Source organism: Oncorhynchus mykiss, chromosome 8 (assembly GCF_013265735.2).
Source record: "Oncorhynchus mykiss isolate Arlee chromosome 8, USDA_OmykA_1.1, whole genome shotgun sequence".
Classification (NCBI taxonomy): Eukaryota; Metazoa; Chordata; class Actinopteri; order Salmoniformes; family Salmonidae; genus Oncorhynchus; species Oncorhynchus mykiss.
Window position 1 is genome coordinate 55,956,408 of NC_048572.1, and position 23,881 is coordinate 55,980,288.

General features: G+C 41.2%; 1 protein-coding gene across 1 annotated transcript in view; it reads left to right on the top strand.

Annotated features, from left to right (window-relative positions):
• Positions 1-22,389, top strand: part of LOC110530181 (phospholipid phosphatase-related protein type 5-like) — a 62,892-nt gene extending 40,503 nt beyond the window's left edge. Inside the window, exons 5-6 of the mRNA XM_021613048.2 lie at positions 13,052-13,192; positions 20,490-22,389. Coding sequence (XP_021468723.1) covers positions 13,052-13,192; positions 20,490-20,519 — 171 coding nt within the window. The 3' untranslated portion in view covers positions 20,520-22,389. The remainder of the gene's footprint in view (positions 1-13,051; positions 13,193-20,489) is intronic.
• Positions 22,390-23,881: the final 1,492 nt, after the last annotated feature.

Consider the following 23,881-nt stretch of genomic DNA (forward strand, 5'->3'; position numbering starts at 1 on the left):
TGTAGGGATGGTTCCAGGTTTCCTCCAGACTTGACACTTGGCATTCAGGCAAAGAGGCCAATCTTGTTTTCATCAGACCAGAGAATCTTGTTGCTCATGGTCTGAAAGTAATGTAGGTGCCTTTTGGTAAACTCCAAGCAGGCTGTCATGTGCCTTTTACTGAGGTGTGTCTTCTGTCTGGTCACTCTACCATAAAGGCCTGATTGGTGGAGTGCTGCAGAGACGGTTCTCCCATCTGCTCTGTCAGAGTGATCATCTGGTTCTTGGTCACCACCCTGAATAAGGCCCTTGCCTGATTGCTCAGTTTGGATGGGAGGCCAGCTCTAGGAAGATTCTTGGCAGTTCCAAAGTTCTTCCGTTTAAAAATGATGGAGGCCACTGTTCTTCGGGACCTTCAATGCTGCAGACATTTTTTGGTACCCTTTCCCCTGTCTCGGAGCTGGACAATTTCTTCAATCACCATGGCTTGGTCGACTGTCGGACCTTATATAGACAGGTGTGTGTGCCTTTCTAAATCATGTCCAATCAATTGAATTTACCACAGGTGGACTCCAATCAAGTTGTAGAAACATCTCAAGGATGATCAATGGAAACAGGATGCACCGGAGCGCGATTGAGTCTCATAGCAATACTTATGTAAATAAGGAATTTCTGTTTTTTCTTTGTACATTTAAAACAGTTGTTGCTTTGTCATTATGGTGTTTTGCATGTAGATTGATGATTTAATACATTTTAGAATAAGGCTGTAACGTAACAAAATGTGGAAAAATTCAAGGGGTCTGAATACTTTCCGATTGCACTGAATGTATTTTATTGGCTCTGCTGCTGTGGACACTTAGGGTAAGGAAAGCAATGTCATTTTGTAATTTGGGTGAACTATCCCTTTAACAGTTTGTACTTTCAATCAATCACTGTGGGTGGGACTGTCAGGGGAGGGGGCAGGTTGTTTTTGAGTCACAGAATATTTAGGGTTTCAGACCTGTCAATCACTGTGGGTGGGACTTAGAGGAAGGCTGTAGATTAGTAGTCAAGTCAGAAAAACTAGTTTAGTCTACTATTTTAATTGAATTTATTGTAGCAAAATCTAAATCTAGTCTACACTTCAATTGAATGTATTGTGGCAAAAACCTAATAAAATCTTTTGTGTTCTTTCAAGTAAACATTGATTCCCTGTTGTGAAAAAATATAGAATCACAGGAAATGGTTTTAAAAATGCAACATTTTCAGGGGGAGGACCCTCAGACAGATACAAAGTCAGGCACCCATGAATAGACCTACAGGTATGATTCAGTGGAGGCTGCTGTCGCGGGGCGGACGGCTCATAACAATGTATGGAACGGAGTAAACGGAATGTTATCAAACCATGTGTTTGATGTATTTGACACCATTCCAGTCATAATGCTCCAGCCATTACCACGAGCCCATCCTCCCCAATTAAGGTGCCACCAACCTCCTGTGGTATGATTCCTTGTATCCTGATGACTAATATCCAATTGCTGGATAATAAACTTTGTGAACTCGAGTAAGGCTTCAATTACAGAAGGACATCAGGGAATGCTGTATCTTTGTTTTTACAGACACATGGCTTACATACAATTCACTCGACTGTGCTTTGTAATTTTGCGTATGGTGACTTCTGATTAAGGTATGGTGGAAGGTGTATGTTTCCTCGTCAACAATTCCTTGTGTACCGAAGTTGAAAACATCTCGAGCTCCTATTATCACAGCTGTGTACATACCCCTACAAGCACACATCAATGCCGCACCTAGTGAACTATATAAGCACATTAACCAGCAAGAATTGTCTCACCTGGAAGCAGTCTTGATTGCCGTGGGAGATTTTAACCAAGCAAATTGTAAACAAATGATTCCAAAGTATCACCAACATGTAAACTGCCACACGAATGGAAACAACGTGCTGGACCATGTGTACGCAAACAGCCGTGATGTGTAAAACGCCATCCCCCACCCTCACTTCGGCCAATCAGATAGCGTCTCTCTGTTCCTTCTCCAAGCCTACAAGCAGCAACTCAAGAGGCAGCCATCAATACAGAGAATAGTGAGGCGCTGGACATAGGAGGCAGACTCGATGCTTTCAGGACTGTTTTTGAAAATACTGATTGGAATATGCTCAAAGATTCCTCAACCCAGGATTCATCCATCAACATTGAGGAATATACATCGTCAGTCACGGGCTTCATTAGGAAATGCGTTGATGATGATGTACCCACAATAACAATCTGGACATACCCCAACCAAAAAAACTGGATGAACTGAGAAATCCATACCTTGCTGAGAGCCCGAGGTTCAGAATTCAATGTCAGCAGAACGAACCCCGACGACCCTGTGTCGCGCAACGCGTAGAATGCAAGTAGCTAGGAGCTCCGCAAATCCACCTGTGTGGTGCACACACACATAGAGTATATGCATTCATGCTACACACAAATTACAACGACTGCTACCAGACTCAATTTGCTCATACTGCACAATTTAAACACTTGCCCTCCAATCCCTCCTTGTGTAAATATTGTACCATAAATTGTGCCTTCCTGTAGTATACCTATGCTAAAATGTCTATTCTATTCTATTCAGCCATTTACTTTATGTTCATATTTTTATTTTCTTATTTCTTATTGTTGTTGCATTGTCGAGAAGGAACCTGCAAGTAAGCATTTCGTTGGACAGTGTATACCATGTGTATCCTGTACATACGACTAATAAAACTTGAAATGTGATTGAAGCATGTTGGTGATCAGGCATTGTGTCATCAGCAAACTTGATGATTGAGTTGGAGACGTGTCTGGCCACGCAGTCATGGGTGTACAGGAGGGGGCTGAGCACGCACCTTTGTGGGGCCCATATGGCGAGGATTATCGTGGCGGAGGTGTTGTTGCCTACCTTTACCACCTGGGGTCGGCCAGTCAGGAAGTTCAGGATAGTTGCACAGGTCGGGCTTCAGACCCAGGGCCCCGAGCTTAGTGATGATCTTGAACAGGGAGAGGAAGTAGGGGGCTAAGCATGCACCCTTTTGGGCACTGTGTTGAGGATCAGCTTGGCGGGAGTGTTGTTGCCTATCTTCACCACCTGGCGTCGGCCCGTCAGGAAGTCCAGGCCCAGTTGCACAGGGCGCGGTTCAGACCAAGGGCCCCGAGATTAGTGATGAGCTTGAAGGGCACTATGTTGTTGAAGGTGAGTGTTCAATCAATAAATGGTGTTCAATGGCTTTCAATCAAGAAATTGATAATAAAAACTTTTGCTAGACTTTTGACTTTGCTGAAAAAACGTATATGTTATTGATTTACGTTCTCTGCTATATCGTGGATCAAGAGTAACCTGTCTAACCGAAAACAGAGGGTGTCCTTTAATGGAATTCTCTTCAACATAATCCAGGTAGAGTCGGGCACAACCCCAGGGCAGCTGTCTACTAATGACCTGCCACTGGCACTGAGTAAAGCCTGTGTGTCTATGTATGCTGATGACTCAACATTATACTTGTCCGCTACCACAGCAAGTTAAATCACAACAATACTTAACAAATAGCTACAGTCAGTTTTAGAATGGGTGGCAAGTAATAAGCTAGTCCTAAATATTTCTTATAATAAAACCATTGTATTAGGTACAAATCATTAACTAAACCCTAAACCTCAACTAAATCTTGTAATGAGTAATGTGGAAATTGAGCAACTGCTTGATGTCACCCTGGATTGTAAACTGTCATGGTCAAAACATATTGATGCAACGGTAGCTAAGATGGAGAGAGGTCTGCTTTCTTGACATCGCTATCAACAAAACAAGTACTACAGGCCCTAGTTGTATTGCACCTGGACTACTGTCCAGGCATATGGTCAATTGCCACAAAGAGGGACATAGTAAAATTACAATTGGCCCAGAACAGAGCAGCACCTCTGGCCCTTAAATGTACACGGAGAGCTAACATCAATAACATGCATGTCAAGCTCTCCTGGCTCCAAATAGAGAAGCGATTGACTGCATCACTGCTTGTCTTTTTGAGAGGTATTGACTTGTTGAAAGTACCGATCGGTCTGTTCAAACGGCTAGCACACCCATGCATACCCAACAAGACATGCCACCAGGGGTCTCTTCACAGTCCCCAAGTCCAGAACAGACTCTGGGAAACACACAGTACTACATAGAGCCATGACTACATGGAACTCTATTCCACATCAAGTAACTCAAGCAAGCAGTAAAATCAGATTTAAAAATCAGATTAAAACTACACCTTATGGAACAACAAGGACAGGCATGCACACGCATACGCAAACATATTCTAAACACACTACACAGACGTACATTGTAACGTTGAAATATTATGGTATTATATATTTTGTATTGTAATTATGTAGTAGTGGTGTAATAATGTGTTGTATGATGTTAAATAAAGCAGTACATGTTGGGTGACGTAATTGCCTTAATCCTGTTTGGACATTGGCAGCAGCTAATGGGGATCCTTAATAAATACAAATGCAAATCTGTTGTCTTTTATCGTATTTTGGACCAGAATGAGGCACTCTCTTCACTTCCTATTGATCCTGCAGTGAGGATTCAACACCGTCGAATGTTTTCATAATTTATCTGCAGATAATCGGCAAAAAGCAGTAGCAGCCTACCAGTATTCACGTGCCACAAAACAATAATTAAGTGGATTTCAACTCATCGTTACCAGTTACATTACAAAGGACGTGTAAATTCACTCACAGGAGATGAGGAAGAAGCATCATGCTCTCCTCCATAAATAGATTTGACTTCAGCCAACCACAGGGCACAAAAATAACACCGGTACCAAGAGGTGGAACAGACAGCAGATTGAAAAACTGTACAAACCAGCAGTCTCACTGTCATCGCTCGCTTTGTGACTGACAGGTGCCTGTCCTACCAATAGATCAATGTAAGATGCACATCGTTCATTCTAGCGGGAGAAGACTAGGGATTTTTCTGACTAGCGAATTGAAACGTCTAAATGAAAAGAAACCTAGTTAATTTATGAAGTGGAAAAAGTAACCAGCTTACAATGACTCTGTTATTGTCTATTTAGCCGACGGGCCAGCACTTATGGAAAACACTGGGTTTTCCCCCTATATGGCTGGATAATTGGCTCAGATGAACACAGTAGGGCCATGTGGATCTGTTGTGTTTAGTATAGGGAAAGTGACTGAGCTCCTCTATGAGTGGGCTCCTTTTTATATCTCTGCAATACACGTATTAGTTGGTGTGTCTCTTGCTAGAGCGAGTATGAAAACCGTTAGATTTGCTTGAGTTTCTCAGATTTCAGAGCACTCGTCTATGGAGAAATCTTGCTTAATTGGTTGTGCATACAAATTGGGTGTGGAAACAGTGCAAAGTTGCTGCTCATGGCATGTTTATCCTCAACAACTCTAAATTACTACTAGCACAAAGATCATCCATTTCTGACAGGATAGGTGGAGAGTTGTAGTGTATCCCTGGGTAGAGGAGAGGTGGAGGGTTGTGCTACTGTACGTCCCAAATGGCACTCTATTCCCTATGTAGTGCACCACTTTTCTAACAGCCCTTGTCAAAAGTAGTGCACTATGTAGGGAATAGGGTGCCATTTGGGACACAGTCTGGTATGACCTAGTTAACGAGAATGGGGAAAGGGGAAAGGTGGGAAAGGACCCAGCAGGAGATATCGGAGATCAAACCACCGTATAACAGGCGAGCAGGAGCACATCACGCATCATCAGCAAGAAAGCACAGTGCCTAACAGAAAACAGCAGGGTGCCTGGGCCATGGGGTGTGTGTGTGTGTGTGTGTGTGTGTGTGTGTGTGTGTGTGTGTGTGTGTGTGTGTGTGTGTGTGTGTGTGTGTGTGTGTGAGCGTGTGAAAACCGCAGGGTGCCTGGGCCATGGGGTAAAGGTGTGTGTGTGTGCAGGTTTACTTGCATCCATGTCTGTGTCTTGTGTGTGACTGCATGTTTTTCCCCCTAAAGTGGAATAGAGTACATGAACCTATAACGACAGAATGCTATTTCCTGGATGTATTCACAACATGTGTATGTGTCTCACGTTAAGTCAAATATGTCTTTTACCTTTGATGTGCCCTACTTTTGTCAATTCTCTGTACGCCTGTGCCCTGCTTGTGTTATTCACTCTCACATGCAGTGTTCAGTCATGCATGTGTATATAATTTAGTGCCGTGGCGTAAGATTACAACTTGCGCACAAACTATTATTACTACATTGCAATTTCATAACATACCATATCTGAAGCGGAAGTATACTGACCCATATACTGAAAAGAAGTACCACACATACGGTATTATTTATTGTTGGGATATAAGTCAACAAATGACTGCAGGGCCTTTTGGCCTTGTAATGGAAGAGTCCCTCTAGATCAGTGGTCACCAACCTTTTCTGAGTCAAGATCACTTTGAGTCCAAAAGCAAGGCAGGATCTATTAAACATTACTTTAAAAAAACATAAGCGAATGCAACATTAACTTGTTAAAAAACAGTTCTGTAGCAATGAGGTTTGTGCAGTAGGCTATAGGCCCAATACATTATTACTGCATACTGGCTTTGCTGGAATTGACTTGCCAATGTTGTTCTTCTCAGAGCATTTTGACATTATACTGAACAAAAATATAAATGCTACATGTAACGTATTGGTCCCATGTTGCATGAGCTGAAATAAAAGATCCCAGAAATGTTCCATATGCACAAAAAGCTTATTTCTTTCAAATTTTGTGTACAAATTTGTTTACATCCGGGTTAGTGAGCATTTATCCTTTGCCAAGATAATCCATCCACCTGACAGGTGTGGCATATCTAGAAGCTGATTCAACAGCATGATCATTACACAGGTGCACCTTGTGCTGGGGACACTAAAAAGACACTCTAAAATCTGCAGTTTTGTCACACAACATAATGTCACAGATGTCTCAAGTTTGAGAGAGCGTGCAATTGGCATGCTGACTGCAGGAATGTCCACCAGAGCTGTTGCCAGAGAATTTAATGTTAATATCATAAGCCGCCTGAAACGTCATTTTAGAGAATTTGGCAGTATATCCAACCGACCTCACAACCACAGACCACGTGTAACCATGCAAGCCCAAGACCTCCACTTTCGGCTTCTTCACCAGCGGGATCGTCTGAGACCAGCCACCCAGACAGCTGATGAAACTGAGGAGTATTTCTGTCTGTAATAAAGCCCTTTTGTGGGGAAAACCCATTCTGATTGGCTGGGCCTTTCTCCCCAGTAGGTAGGCCTGGCTCCCAGTTGGGTGGGCCTATACCCTCCCAGGCCCACCCATGGCTGCGCTCCTTCCCAGTCGTGAAATCCATAGATTAGGGTCTAATTAATTTATTTCAATTGACTGCATATGTCGGGGGTCACTACTTCACAGGAGAGCCGTTTAAACTTTTAAAAAGTTTAAACAGAAGAAATGCCTTCTGGAACATGTGAACTTTCATGTGCTTTAATAACAAACTTGTATGCCATCTGTAAATACAAATAAAATTGTTAAATGACAAGCCTAGTTGGTTTGGCCACATAAATAGACAGCAACCTTCCCACTAGCCATGATTGGCTGAGATAGAGTTCAGTGATTGGCTGAGATAGAGTTCAGTGTGTCAAATCGGAGGGCCTGTTGTCCGGACCTCTGGCAGTCTCTTTGGGGGTGCTACAGGGTTAAATTCTCGGGCCGACTCCTTTCTCTGTATATATCAATGGTGTCGCTCTTGCTGCTGGTGAATCTTTGATCAACCTCTATGCAGACGACACCATTCTGTATTCATCTGGCCCTTCTTTGGACACTGTGTTAACAAACCAAACGAGCTTCAACGCCATACAACACTCTTTTTGTGACCTCCAACTGCTCTTAAATGCTAGTAAAACTAAATGCATGCTCTTCAACCGATCGCTGCCCTCATCCGCCCGCCCGACTAGCATCACTACTCTGGACGGTTCTGACTTAGAATATGTGGACAACTATAAATACCTAGGTGTCTGGCTAGACTGTAAACTCTCCTTCCAGACACATTAAGCATCTCCAATCCAAAGTTAAATCTAGACTCGGCTTCCTATTTCCTACCGATCCTTGACTTCGGCGATGTAATTTACGAAATAGCCTCCAACACTCTACTCAGCAGATTGGATGCAGTCTATCACAGTGCCATCCATTTTGTCACCAAAGCCCCATATACTGCCCACCACTGCGACCTGTATGCTCTCGTTGGCTGGACCTTGCTACATATTTGTCGCCAGACCCACTGGCTCCAGGTCATCTATAAGTATTTGCTAGATAAAGCGCCGCCTTATCTCAGCTCACTGGTCACCATAGCAACACCCAACCGTAGCACGCGCTCCAGCGGGTATATTTCACTGGTCATCCCCAAAGCCAACACCTCCTTTGGCCACCTTTCCTTCCAGTTATTTGCTGCCAATGACAGTTATTTGCTGCCAAATGAGAACTTGTTCTCAACTGGCCTACCTGATTAAATAAAGGTGAAATAAATGAAAATAAATAAAAAATAATAAGTGGACTGGACATGCCGAGAGTTGAGTTTGGATTGGTCTGCCATATAGCTGCTTCTGTCTATTTGAGCTGGTTCTATTTGAGCTGGTCAGTATGTCTAGGTAGTCTCTAACTATGCTTTGAAAAAAATGTATTGCGTATTAAAACTTCATAAGCCTAATGTCAAGTCAAAGTGTACTGTTAGCTAGCTAACGTTACGTGTATGCTCTCCACTTTCTGGAGGACTGACTTTGAGACAAGTGGAATTTGAGTATGATAGCTAAGGAGATGGAGAAAACACCTGTCTCCATCTTCATACTAAGAGCAACCATGGCGTCCGAAGGAGCTGCATCCATCGATGATTAGTTCGGGTAAGATAGTCTAGCTAGCTACATTGTGGTTTAATTTCAAGTTAATTTCAATTTAAAGTGTACTGTTAGCTAGCTAACGTTAGCTGGCTGGCCAGCTAGCTATTGTTCCGTGTGTGATCTTATTATTTGTATCTCAGACCCATTTGCTTGACTAGTTATAGCCTAATGTTAGCTACTGTAGCTAACATTAAACCTGGTTGGTTAGCTACCTACCGATTCCTGCATGGTAGTAACGTCATGAGTTAAGATAGTGCCGGAAGAAATGGCAGCCGTTTTACAGGCGCCTAACCAATTGTGCTATTATGTGGTTTTTTTTGCGTTATTTGTAACTTATTTTGTACATAATATTTTGTACATAAAAAGCTTCTGGATATTAGGCCAGTGACCACTCACCTCGGATTAGACAAAGATTTTTTCTTCAAAGAGCAGGACGCACAGGATGTACTTCAGACACCCGACAAGGCCGAAATCCCCGTCATAGGCAAGAGAAAGAGACACGGGGCGGGGTGCCTCGTTAGGATCCGCCGACGCCCCTTACCATCAATATTACTTGCCAACTTACAAACATTGGACAACATCGATCACGAATATCCTATCAATGGGACATCAAAAACTGTAATATCTTATGTTTCACCGAGTCGTGGCTAAATGACAACATGGAAAACATTTAGCTAGTGGGATATACGCTGCACCGACTAGACAGAACAGCACACTCCGGTATGATGAGGGGGGGGGGGGGGGGGGGTCTGTGTATATTTGTAAACAACAGCTGGTGCACGAAATCTAAGGAAGTCTCTAGATTTTGCTCGCCTGAAGTAGAGTATCTCATGATAAGCTGTAGACCACACTATTTGCCACACTATTTCATCTATTTTTTTCGTGTCTGTTTATTTACCACCACAGACGGACGCTGGCGCTAAGACCGCACTGAGTCAGCTGTATAAGGAAATAAGCAAAGAGGAAATCGCTCACCCAAGGGCAGCGCTCCTAGTGGCCGGGGACTTTAATGCAGGGAAACTTAAATCAGTTTTACCTCATTTCTATCAGCATGTTAAAAGCGCAACCAGAGGGAGAAAAAATTCTAGATCACCTTTACTCCACACACAGAGATGTGTACAAAGCTCTCCTTCGACCTCCATTTGGCAAATCTGAACATAATTCTATCCTCTTGATTCCTGCTTACAAGCAAAAATGAAAGCAGGAAGCACCAGTGACTGTCTATAAAAAAGTGGTCAGATGAAGCAGATGCTAAACTAAAGGACTGTTTTGCTTGCACAGACTGGAATATGTTCCAGGATTCTTCCGATGGCAATGTGGAGTACACCACATCAGTCACTGGCATTGTCAATAAGTGCATCGAGGATGTAGTCCCCATAATGATTGTACGTACATACCCCAACCAAAAGCCATGGATTACAGGGAACATTCGCACTGAGCTAAAGGGTAGAGCTGCCGCTTTCAAGGTGTGGGACTCTAACCCGGAAGCTTATAAGAAATCCTGCTATCGTACTACACCGGCTCCAACGCTCGTAAGATGTGGCAGGACCTGCAAACTATTACAGACTACAAAGGGAAGCACAGCCACAAGCTGCCCAGTGACACAAGCCTACCAGACGAGCTAAATACATTCTATGCTTGCTTCGAGGTAAGCAACACTGAGGCATCGTTGAGAGTATCAGATGTTCTGTGTGATCTCGCTCTCTGTAACCAACATGAGTAAGACCTTTAAACAGGTCAACAGTCACAAAGCCGCTGGGCTAGACGGATTGCCAGGACTTGTGCTCCGAAGCATGTGCTGACCAACTGGCAGGTGTCTCCACTGACATTTTCAACATGTCCCTGATTGAGTCTGTAATACCAACATGCTTCAAGCAGACCACCATAGTCCCTGTGCCCAATAGCACTAAGGTAACCTGCCTAAATGACTACAGACCTGTAGCACTCATGACCATAGCCATGAAGTGCTTTGAAATGCTGGTAATGGCTCATATTAACACCATTATCCCAGAAACCCTGGACCCACTCCAATTTGCATACCGCTCAAACAGATCCACAGATGATGCAATCTCTATTGCACTCCACATTGCCCTTTCCCACCTGGACTAAAGGAACACCTACGTGAGAATGCTACTCATTGACTACAGCTCAGAGTTCAACACCATAGTGCCCTCAAAGTTCATCACTAAGCTAAGGATCCTGGGACTAAACACGTCCCTCTGCATCTGGATCCTTGACTTCTTGACGGGCCGCCCCCAGGTGGTGAGGGTAGGTAGCAACACATCTTCCACGCTGATCCTCAACACTGGAGCCCCTCAGGGTTGCGTGCTCAGTCCCATCCTGACACCTTGTTCACCCACGACTGCATAGCCAAGCATTGTTCCGACACCATCATTAAGTTTGTAGACTACACAACAGTGGTAGACCTGATCACCGACAACAAAGAGACAGCCTATAGGGAGGAGGTCAGAGACCTGGCCGTGTGGTGCCAGAATAACAACCTTTCCCTCAACGTATTCAAAACAAAGGAGATGATTATGGACTACAGGAAAAGGAGGACCGAGCACGCCCCCATTCTCATCGACGGGGCTGTAATGAAGCAGGTTGAGAGCTTCATGTTCCTTGGTGTCCACATCACCATCAAACTAGAATGGTTCAACCACACCAAGACAGTCGTGAAGAGGGCACGACAAAACCTATTCCCCCTCAGGAGACTGAAAAGATTTGACATGGGTCCTCAGATTCTCAAAAGGTTCTACAGCTGCAACATAGAGAACATCACTGCTTGGTACAGCAACTATTCGACCTCCGACTGCAAGGCACTACAGAGGGTGCTGCATACGGCCCAGTACATCACTGGGCTAAGCTGCCTGCCATCCAGGACCGCTATACCAGGCGGTGTCAGAGGAAGGCCCTACAAATTGTCAAAGACCCCAGCCACCCCAGTCATAGACTGTTCTCTCTGCTACCGCATGGCAAGCTGTACCGGAGTGCCAAGTCTAGGACCAAAAGGCTTCTCAACAGCTTTCACCCCCAAGCCATAAGACTCCTGAACAGGTAATCAAATGGCTACCCAAACTATTTGCATTAATATTAATAATAGTTTATTTTAAAATGACCAGAGGAAATGAAATATTCCTCAATATAAAAAAATACACAAGCCGCTAAAGAGAATCTTGCAAGCTTATCGAAACGCTTTTCTATACTCATTCATTGCAGCTGCAGTGCTGGTTGTAGCGTGAGTGGAAGTAGTGAGAACACACATTTAAGACTTGTAAAAGTGTTGAATAAAATGTGCTGAATAACAACATAAACATGAATTTACTTTTAAAAACAGCAGCTCTTTGCTGTATTCATTGTCTCTCTCTAGTCATGGTTTTAAACGTTTGGAAATCTCACAGTATCAACTTTGCAGTGGCTTTGCTTTATGTCTATGGCTCGAGGAAACTGCAGACACAGTGATCTGAACTATCTGATTGGCCAGTGATAGGCCTATAGGTGCACTTGCTCTCTGGGCCTGCCGGGTATGAAGAGCTCTACCTTCAGACACATTAAATGGTTCAAAATAGGAACACTTTGCCTTCTTGGCACTAGTGCTGCTGAATCATGTGCACCTACCACCAACAAAGAAAGAATTATAGGAACGCAAGGCTTTATCGTTTTTTTTTTGTTTTTTTTTACAGAAATGTTTGGTAAACGACTACAAATGCCTTCGAGATTGAACAGGTTGGTGACCACGATCGACTTTGTTGGTGACCACTGCTCTAGATGATCATTGTTCTCTGAGTTGCATTTCTCCTCCATCTGAACATTGCCTTAGATAGCAAAGCAAATTTGGGCTCTGGTAATGGATGAAACTCCTTGAAGACACATGAATTCATGAAACTCATTGAATTCATGTTTTTGGGCAACAAGCCATGCGATTCCTTTATAATAGAAAAAAATACTTACATAACCCATACTAACATAACCCATGTTATGAGACGTGAAAGGCACTCTGCCAGGCACTCAGCTCTGCAAAAACACCACAGACACTCTATTTCCATCTCAGCCTAACTAACTTACTAAGTCTCCCACTCCTTCTCCTCTCTCTCACATCTCTATTTCTTCTTTCTTTCCGTCTCTCTTCCGCGCACATCTATCCCCCCTATCTATTTTCCTTTGTCTGCCCCGTGACCGTGGCTGTGAGTGCAGGTTCTAGGGGTGGTGCAGAACTTCAAAGGGAAGACCCTGCTGAACGAGATCCCACCGGAGGAGAGAGTGGTCGGCAGTGTTCCTATGATGGGCCAGCCCCGCATCATGGACAACACCATGGAGAAGTACATAGCCTCACAGGTATTGTCAGCTACACTTCACTGCAGTAGGCTAAATGCAATATAATGTGCTTTTGCTTGGAAGTTTTCTAGAGTACCTTGTTTGTCAGCCTCAGTCCATTCTGTTGTGTCCACCATACAGAAAGACACATCAGATACAGTATATCCTTCATTATCTGTATAGAAAGATACAAATGTCTTCCAGATGTGTATTATGAAGGTTGAAAATTGACCAAAGAATATGAACATTGACAAAAATATACATTGGGGTTTGGAATATAAAGTATGTATCACTTTTGGGTTGAGAGTCTCATCTTCTTAGTTTTTTAGTCCAGGTAAAGATAAGCTCTTACAATGCCTCTGGCAAGAGGTACACAATCCCAGTCCCTGAAAATAGTCTGTCTACTAATCATCTGTATACAGGTGATTAGCAAGAAGCCACACACATTGTTACATTGGGCTAAATCGCACACTGTTTAAACTGATCATGTAAGAATGAAAACCTGTCTATACAAAGTGTCTTGATAGCAAAGCTGTTCGGGTATAAACATTGTGTGTCAAATTGGGTTAAGTAGCCCATTTGATGTGTATTGATTAAAACACTGTTCAGAACATTGGAAGCAACAGTTACCACATACGGTTGAAGTTTACATACACCTTAGCCAAATACATTTCAACTCAGTTTTTCACAATTCATGACATTTAAACCTAGTAAAATTCCATGTCTTAGGTCAGTTAGGATCACCACTTTATTTTAAGAATGTGAAATGTCAGAAAAATAGTAGAAATAATGATTTATTTCAGATTTTATTTCTTTCATCACATTCCCAGTGGGTCAGAAGATTACATACACTCAATTAGTATTTGGTAGAATTGCCTCTAAATTGTTTAACTTGGATCAAACATTTATGTTAGCCTTCCACAAGCTTCCCACAATAAGTTGGGTGAATTTTGGCCCATTCCTCCTGACAGAGCTTATGTAACTGAGTCAGGTTTGTAGGCCTCCTTGCTCACACACACTTTTTAAGTTCTGCCCACAAATGTTCTATAGGATTGAAGTCAGGGCTTTGTGATGGCCACTCCAATACCTTGACTTTGTTGTCCTTAAGCCATTTTGTCACAACTTTGGAAGTATGCTTGGTTCCATTGTCCATTTGGAAGACCCATTTGCAACCAAGCTTTAACTTCCTGACTGATGTCTTGAGATGTTGCTTCAATATATCAACATTATTTTCCATCCTCATTTGTGCAAACTATTTTGTGAAGTGCACCAGTCCCTCCTGCAGCAAAGCACCCCCACAACATGATGCTGCAACCCCGTGCTTCACGGTTGGGATGGTGTTCTTTGGCTTGAAAGCCTCCCCCTTTTCCCTCCAAACATAACGATGGTCATTATGGCCTAACAGTTCTATTTTTGTTTCATCAGACCAGAGAACCTTTCTCCAAAAAGTACGTATATGGGGACAAAGTATCTTTGTCCCCATGTGCAGTTGCAAACTGTAGTCTGTCTGTTTTTATGGCTGTTTTGGAGCAGTGGCTTCTTCCTTTCTGAGGGGCCTTTCAGGTTATGTCGATATAGGACTCGTTTTACTGTGGATATAGGTACTTTCGTACCTGTTTCCTCCAGCATCTTCACAAGGTCATTTGCTGTTGTTCTGGGTCCTTTGCTGTTGTTCTGGGTCCTTTGCTGTTGTTCTGAGATTGATTTGCACATTTCGCACCAAAGTACGTTCATCTCTAGGAGACAGAATGCGTCTCCTTCCTGAGGGGAATGACGGCTGCGTGGTCCCATGATGTTTATACTTGCGTACTATTGTTTGTACAGATGAACGTGGTACCTTCAGGCATTTGGAAATGGCTCCCAATGATGAACCAGACTTGTGGAGGTCTACCATTATTTTTCTGAGGTCTTGGCTGATTTCTTTTGATTTTCCCATGATGTCAAGCAAAGATGCACTGAGTTTGAAGGTAGGCCTTGAAATACATCCACAGGTACACCTCCAATTGACTCCAATTGAAGATTCTAAAGCCATCACATCATTTTCTGGAATTTTCCAAGCTGTTTAAAGGCACAGTCAACTTAGTGTATGTAAACTTCTGATCCACTGGAATTGTGATACAGTGAATTATAAGTGAAGTAATCTGTCTGTAAACGATTGTTGGAAAAATTACTTGTGTTATGCACAAAGTATTGTGGAGTGGTTGAAAAACGTGTTTTAATGACTCCAACGTAAGTGTATGTAAACTTCCGACTTCAACTGTATGTGTTGACTGAATATAAGCTAAATAATCAAGTTGATGGTGCAGTCATATAGCCTCGGCACCTACATAGAGCTGAGTGACTCACTCATTCATAGCTTTGGATCAAAATAAATAAGTACCAACATTCTTTCGGATAGACTTTAATAAAGAAATGTAAAGAAATGCAATTGATCAGCATTAAAAACTTTGTGGATGGGGCCTCCCAAGTGGCGACGCGGTCTAAGACACTGCATCGCAGTGCAAACTGCATTTTGAAAGATGCGGGTTCGATACCCCTCCCATCCCGACCGCGACCGGGAGACCCATGAGGTGACTTTGGGCTTTTGGTTTCATCTCCCTCTAAAAACAGAAAGAAATCATTCTAAATAACAAACTGGCTTTATTTACAATTTAGTAAGAATATCTCACCCCATGTTCAAGAATGGCCTTTTTCTCACTCACTTTAGGTTATTTGAAATCTACAAAATATTGTTATTTTTTAATCAAAATTATTATTATTATCATTCTGAATTAATTTAGAATGATATAAAAGCCCATTAGATATTCTCATAGATCCGATTTGCTCTAAAGAAAAATACCCCTTAGATATTAATTTAGAAACCTCCAATCATCTAAATCTAATTATTGGCGGATAGTCACGTCATTGAAAAAGTATTTTTCAATATACTGTAGGCCTATCGTCGGCGACATGAGTCTCACTAGTGTTGAAAAGCATATTGAAGTTAGAAGCAATAGGATTTGAAGCAGTAGCCTACCCGCTGTGGTCAACTATTTAGCACCGTTGGGGACTGGTCTTGATAAATCAATGAGATTTGTATTTTCACTGAATTTCCATTTGGGTATTGGTTAGACTACAATTAGGATGTGGAAATGTATGCTCTTAGTACTGTAGCCTACTCCCGACCGTCACGTAGTACAGTGCCATATTTTCCTAACGGAAACACTGAGGGTTTTGTTTTTCTTGGAATAGAAACAATATAATATTAATTAAATTAAGCTAAATTTCTTAAAATCAATCCCATATAGTATGTTCTTACAAAAAAAGGTTTTAAATTCTCTAGTACAGCCAATATTGAAGGCTATCAAATGCTTCTCAAACATTTTTTTTTCTACCTTTATTTAACTAGGCAAGTCAGTTAAGAACAAATTCTTATTTTCAATGACAGCCTAGGAACAGTGGGTTAACTGCCTGTTCAGGGACAGAAGGACAGATTTGTACCTTGTCAGCTATGGGATTTGAATTTGCAACCTTCCGGTTACTAGTCCAACACTCTAACCACTAGGCTACCCTGCCGCCCCAAACACGCATACACACATATCCTCTGGTGGTCAAGCTAGCACTAACTAGCATTAATGGTAACAATGGCTGACAATTAAATAACTTGCCATAGATCTCTGCGGCAGCCTGCAAGGTGTGCTGCAGTATGAAGCACACCTTACAGGAAGAACCACTGCACTTTGAATGTGCTGAGGGGCTTGTTAGGCTGTCTGTCCACATACACACACACACACCTGCATGCACACACACACACACACACACACACACACACACACACACACACACACACACACACACACACACACACACACACAAAGTGGGCAAAGTAGCATGAGGCTAGCACACTGTACAGCTCATGGGTTGCCTCTATAAGCATAATACAGTAGCATTGCTCCTGAAGATTAATGATGTAGCCTTTGCAGAACCTATAGCGAGGGGAATGCAAGGTCATGCATTACAGGGACATACAGTATGTCTCCGGCCCCCTTGGTAATTTTGATGAAGTGCCTTATGGAGACCCAGTGCTCCCCCTATTTGAAATCACAATGAGTCCAGGGGAAGTTACATTGGGCCATTCATCAACGCAAAGGAGGATGACCACATCTCATTAGACTGAGGTGTGTGAGGTGAATCTGAACGAGGAGATGTGGAGAGATGTGTTTGTGTTTGCGTTCATGCATGCATGCTTGAGAGGTAGATGAGCAAAGCATTAATGGCAAGAATAGTCAAATATGTAGTAGTTGAGGTTTGAGGGACTATATGTACTTTAGAAATCCAAAAACACCCAGTGGAAACCTAAACTGCTGTATGGATTCACTCATTGCACAGTTTAGTGTAGCAGCAGGGAGACTGTAGCTAAATGCATTTCCACACTAAATGCATTGCCACACACAACATCAACATGGCCATAGGCCATCTTCAAACTCAGTACAGAAGGTGACCCAAATAAATCTGACACATTAGGATGCGTTAGAAAACCTTTTGGATCCAGGCTCACTGCTCGCTTTGACTGCCTGGCTGCCTGCTTCAGTGTTCATAGATTTTAAGGGAGGTAAATTAAACACGCATACACCATCCCATAATTAAGCCAGTAGTTAGTAGTGAAGGATATCATGCCTTGCTAAGTAAGAAAGAATGAAAAATAATATACCATTATTATTTTAAAAGGCATTTTCCAAATTGATGCTATTGGTGTATATAGGATACATGAATTCATCTGAAAACAATAACTAAAGCTAAGTTAAGTTATTATAAAAATGAATAATTCATGTTGTGGAACACGTAACCCCATCCATCTACAAGCACTGTGTATTTCCAGTAGCTTGTAAGTTTTCAGTGTCAGGCCAGCAGTTCTGTTCTTCTCTCCTGAAAGTTACAGTTGAAGTCGGAAGTTTACATACTCTTATGTTGGAGTCATTAAATCTCATTTTTCAACCACTCCACAAATTTCTTGTTAGCAACCTATAGTTTTGTTTAGTTGGTTAGGACATCTACTTTGTGCATGACACAAAACAAAATCCAGAAAATGATGTGATGTCCTTTAGAAGCTTCTGATAGGCTTATTGTCATCATTTGAGTCAATTGGAGGTGTACCTGTGGATGTATTTCAATGCCTACCTTCAAACTCAGTGTCTCTTTGCTTGACATCATGGGAAAATCAAAAGAAATCAGCTAAGACCTCAGAAAAAATAATGGTAGACCTCCACAAGTCTGGTTCATCATTGGGAGCAATTTCCAAACGCCTGAAGGTACCACGTTCATCTGTACAAACAATAGTACGCAAGTATAAACACCACAGGACAACGCAGCCGTCATACCGCTCGGGAAGGAGACGTGTTCTTTCTCCTAGAGATTAACGTACTTTAGTGCGAAAAGTGCAAATCAATCCCAGAACAACAGCAAAGGACCTTATAAAAATGCTGGAGGAAATGGGTCCAAAAGTATCTACATCCACAGTAAAACGAGTCCTATATCGACATAGCCTGAAAGGCCACTCAGCAAGGAAGAAGTCACTGCTCCAAAACAGCCATTAAAAAAGCCAGACTACGGTTTGCAACTGCACATGGGGACAAAGATCATACTTTTTGGAGATAAGTCCTCTAGTCTGATGAAACAAAAATAGAACTGTTTGGTCATCCTGACCATCATTATGTTTGGAGGAAAAAGGGAGAGGTTTGCAGGCCGAAGAACATCATCCCAACCGTGAATCACGGGGTTGCAGCATCATGTTGTGGTGGTGCTTTGCTGCAGGAGGGACTGATGCACTTCACAAAGTAGATGGCATCATGAGGCAGGAAAATTATGTTGATATATTGAAGCAACATCTCAAGACATCAGTCAAGATGTTAAAGCTTGGTTGCAAATGGGTCTTCCAAATGGACAATGACCCCAAGCATACTTGAAAAGTTGTGGTAAAATGGCTTAAGGACAACAAAGTCAAGGTATTGGAGTGGCCATCACAAAGCCCTGATCTCAATCTTATAGACAATTTGTGGGCAGAATAGAAAACGTGTGTGCGAGTAAGGAGGCCTACACACCTGACTCGGTTACACCAGCTCTGTCAGGAGGAATGGGCCAAAATTCACCCAACTTATTGTGGGAAGCTTGTGGAAGGCTACCGTAAACGTTTGACCCAAGTTAAACAATTTAGAGGCAATGCTACCAAATACTAATTGAGTGTATGTTAACTTCTGACCCACTGGGAATGTGATGATAGAAATAAAAGCTGAAATAAATCATTCTCTCTACTATTATTCTGACATTTCATATTCTTAAAATAAAGTGGTGATCCTAACTGACCTAAGATAGGGAATTTGTACAAAGATGAATTGTCAGGAATTGTGGAAAAACTGATTTTAAATGTATTTGGCTAAGGTGTATGTAAACTTCCGACTTCAACTGTATATCTTAAGAATATCATGGAATATAATTGAACATTTTCATTTCTCTTAGAATAAAAAACTTAGTGTAACAACAGTTTTAGTAAGTAATACTGACGACTAGGGTGTGTGCGTGCAGGACAGAGCAATTCTTACACTATTGTTCTAAATTCAATCACCTCCTTCATCCTCATCATTCAGTTCATTGAAATTGCAAGTTTCTATTTGGTTTATGTCGCCCATTCATTGTCAGTTAGAGACACATTAGCGCCTTGGGATCCAAAAGCACAATCAGTGCTCTAACTCCCCATTGCGCTGGCCTGGAGAAATGAAGTAGTGACGCAGGGTACCGTACTAAACCACAAATTACCTCTATGTCCCACAGCATAATCTGAAATCTTTTAGTTGAGCAACCACTGTAGAGGCAACCCAAGAGCTGTACACTGTGCTAACCTCATGCTACTTGGCCCACTTTGTGTGTGTTGTTTGTGTGCGTTTACATTTTGTGTGTGTGCATGTGTGTGTGGACTGTCAGCCAAACAAGCCCCTCAGCGCAATCAAAGCAACTGACTCATTAGCTCGAGGTTATGTAAGGGTCGTTATATAATTAAAATACGGAAAGCAAGAGATTTTGGGGACAAAGATGTCACAGGACTGATACTGTATCTTGACTGTGCTAATTTGTGTTTTTGAATTTTTTATATCAAGATCGCAAATATCATGTTACCAAGCAAGTAATGTCTAATCTGAAGTAATCAGTTTACTTCATAAAAATGCTTCAGTACTTAATAGTTCCTTTATGGCGTAACTAATCTTGGGATGTATTGAATGCAGCGAATGTCTTGAATATTAAAAATACTGAATCATTGAAGACACATTTTGCTTCTTTTTTCCTTTAGAATTCTAATACTTTCGCCGAGGTCACATGACAATGAATGTGTCACCTGACACACAGTTGGATGTGGTTGCTGCTCACTGCCATGGTCGCCAGAGGGCAACACAGATCCTGAAGATGATATCTATGTATAACAGGGTTGTGGTCAGTAGTACTTAGTGAATTCTGGAAGTAAACTGAAATTCAATAATTGAAAAAAGGCATCTGTTTTCAAGACTTCTCAATAAACAAAAAAAAATGTTGTTTTCCATTATTTTATTTTAAATTCAAATCACTTCAAGAATTGACTTCAATTCAAATTGACCCCAACCTTGATCTATACAGTATGACCCGATTTCCAAATCAAACATCCTTTAGCTTTACTTTTTTTTTGCTCTCCAATCAACATGTTCGCTCCTTCTGTTCTTTGACTGATGAATGGTGTTCATTGATTTCCCAAAAAGTATTCCTTATTTGTATATACTATAAGTTACTGTATCAAACACGTCTCATATACAGTATGTGTGTATATATATATATATATGTATTGTACGGCATTTTTATTTTATTTCCTTTAATGTCAACGATCATGAATCCTAGCCAACAGCGTAAACGTGTATAATGTGTTTTCTATCATGGCTGTTTATTACTTTTTATGTGCTTGCTTGTGAAAGTGCAATCCAAGCTGTATCTTGTCAGAGCCAATATGTATGGGCCTACTTCTGTCTAGATTTTACCAACCAGACCTGAGAGAATGAAGAGCCAAAGATCATTGCCATTTTATATAGGCTTTGGTAGTTTTCAGAGAAATCCATGAATGAATTGTGTCCCTCTTACGATTAGCTCGAAATACATGTGCATTTAGGTGTGCAGCTATGCGACTGTGTGTGCATATGCGCATGGAGCCGTAAAAGTGTGTCCGTGTGTGTGTGCTTGATAAACCTTTGAACATAATTTTCTCTTGTGGATTGAAGGATGTTGCTTAGGGCTTGCCAGACAATCAACAACCATAATATGACCACGGTCAGGCAACAGAGCCAGTGCGGAAATAATATGGAAATAAAGAGATGTTTTTTCATTTCTCGGGTTTCATTCCTCCTATTTTATTGTGTTGCAAAAGCATGGATCTATACTGTTTGTTGATATGTCAGATACCTGTTAAGCACAATATGGAGTATTGTTTTAAACTCACAGGCCAGCAATGATATTCATAGTTGATGCATGACCAGACTTTAGTTTCCCAAATGCATTATGGGTAAAGTTATTTTTATACCACCACAATTTGATGAAAACCCCTGTTATATGTTAATCTCCAAGATGACATTTTTACACTGTTGTACTGTACGTTGCTGTACTGTTTACCGTGTACTGTCTGAATGGTATGTCGTACTGTATGACCCCTAACAGTCTCAGACCGTCATCTGAAAATAGGGAGGGTTCTACTATTCATGTGCAGTTAGAAAAGGTTTCTATACATGTACAATGTGATGGCATGGTTTTTATACTTTTAACATCTCATTATTTACTTTGTCTTAGTTTTTATAGAAAATGTAGGGGGCATTTGAATGATTCTGGAGATTGTTGTTCACTATCAACCATTTCGTTTCTTAAAAAATATGTAAAAATATTAATTATAATATATAATATAAAATGTATAATATTAAAGTTGGATTTGTGTATTGTTTTGATCTTATATATAGTTTGAGTGTTAGTTTTCGCTTGTACAGATTTCGTTACTTTTATAACTCTTGTTTTGATATTGTCCCATTATACCAGATCTTTGTTTATTGATCTCATCACTATGAGTAACATTAACCCAGCAGCAGCTGCAGGACCTCTTACACTGTAGAAAATGAAAAAATAACTAAACTGTGAGAAAGTTGCGGTGTAAATGTATTTGAATGAAATCAAAATAAATAGGTTTGACTCAAGCATGTCTGTTTTGAAGTTTCATTTCAAAACCTGATACTATATATCCATTTTCAGAAATGTTTTTAAATTGACATGAATTAACAACACATCTTGTGAAAGAGATAGAGCTCAGCTTTTTTCATCTTAACATGACATGGGCTAGTGAAAAGACAGATATAATTTTGTTTCAAATATATTGCAAGGTCATTTTATTTTAGAGAGACAAATAACCATGCTTTGTGGCAAAATGCTATATATCCACTTCAAACAACAAAACTCCAATAGAATAAGTATCATGATTGGGATTTAAACAGTTGCATGTAAGAAAGTATCGATACCTAAATTAATAAATATTAAAATAATCAATTTCTTTCAACTTTATTGTGCAAAATAGCCTATATCACATTGCCAATTTATTGTATCCAGAGAGCAAACAGTGTATACAATGTGTTTTTTTTTTTTTACATTTAAGCAACTTTTGAAACAAATTCAGCGGGTTTTACAGGTTTTATCATTAGGATAAATTAAGGAAAGCTTCTTGAGTTTCATTATACAGTGCCTTCAAAAAGTATTCACACCACTTGACTTTTCCCACATTATGTTGTGTTACAGCCTGAATTTAAAATGGATTAAATTGAATTCTTTGTTACTGGCCTGCACATAATATCACATAATGTCAAAGTGGAATTATGTTTTTAGACATTTTTACAAATGAATACAACATTTAAAGCTGAAATTTCTCAATAAGTCAATACGTATTGAACCCTTTTATTATGGCAAGTTCAGGAGTAAAAATGTGCTTAATGACCTTAGGGATTCCAAAAAATGAGAGAAACTGAGTCAAAACTTTTTACACAGATTTAGTTGTGATAGATCGGAGAGGATAGGCAGCAGGAAACCTAGTGGTCTGACACATCACAGTGAACAGGTAACTGCTACCCTTTTTAGAATGAGGCAGGGGACCCACACAGTCAATAATCAGATACTCAAAAGGTTGGCTGAGTACAGGAATAGGAAACAATGGTACCGGTTTAATAGCTTGATTAGGCTTACCAGTTAATTGACAGGTGTGACAAGTTTTTATAAAATCAGAAACATCCCTCTTTAATCTAGGCCAAAAGAAATGTCTTAAAATGCGATTGTAGGTTTTCCTCACCCCCATATGTCCAGCAACGTCGCTGTGGGAAGTTTCCAACACCAAGTCACGAAGCTTAACTGGTACAACAACCTGACTAATTGCCTCCCCCAGAAAACAACTATCATGAGACACCCACTTTCTCATCAGGACATCCTCTTGGAGAAAATAGCCATGGGCGACATCTCCCAACTGTTCTACAGGCACAATTTGGTCACGCAACTCTTCTAACGTGGGGTCATCCCGTTGCGCATTAATTAAATCTGAGTGGGTTACAGATAACGGAATAACAGGGAAAACAGTGGCATACTTCTTTGTATTATTATCATTAGTCGGCGCAGTGACCAATTCGCCACGGCTCATAGAACGTG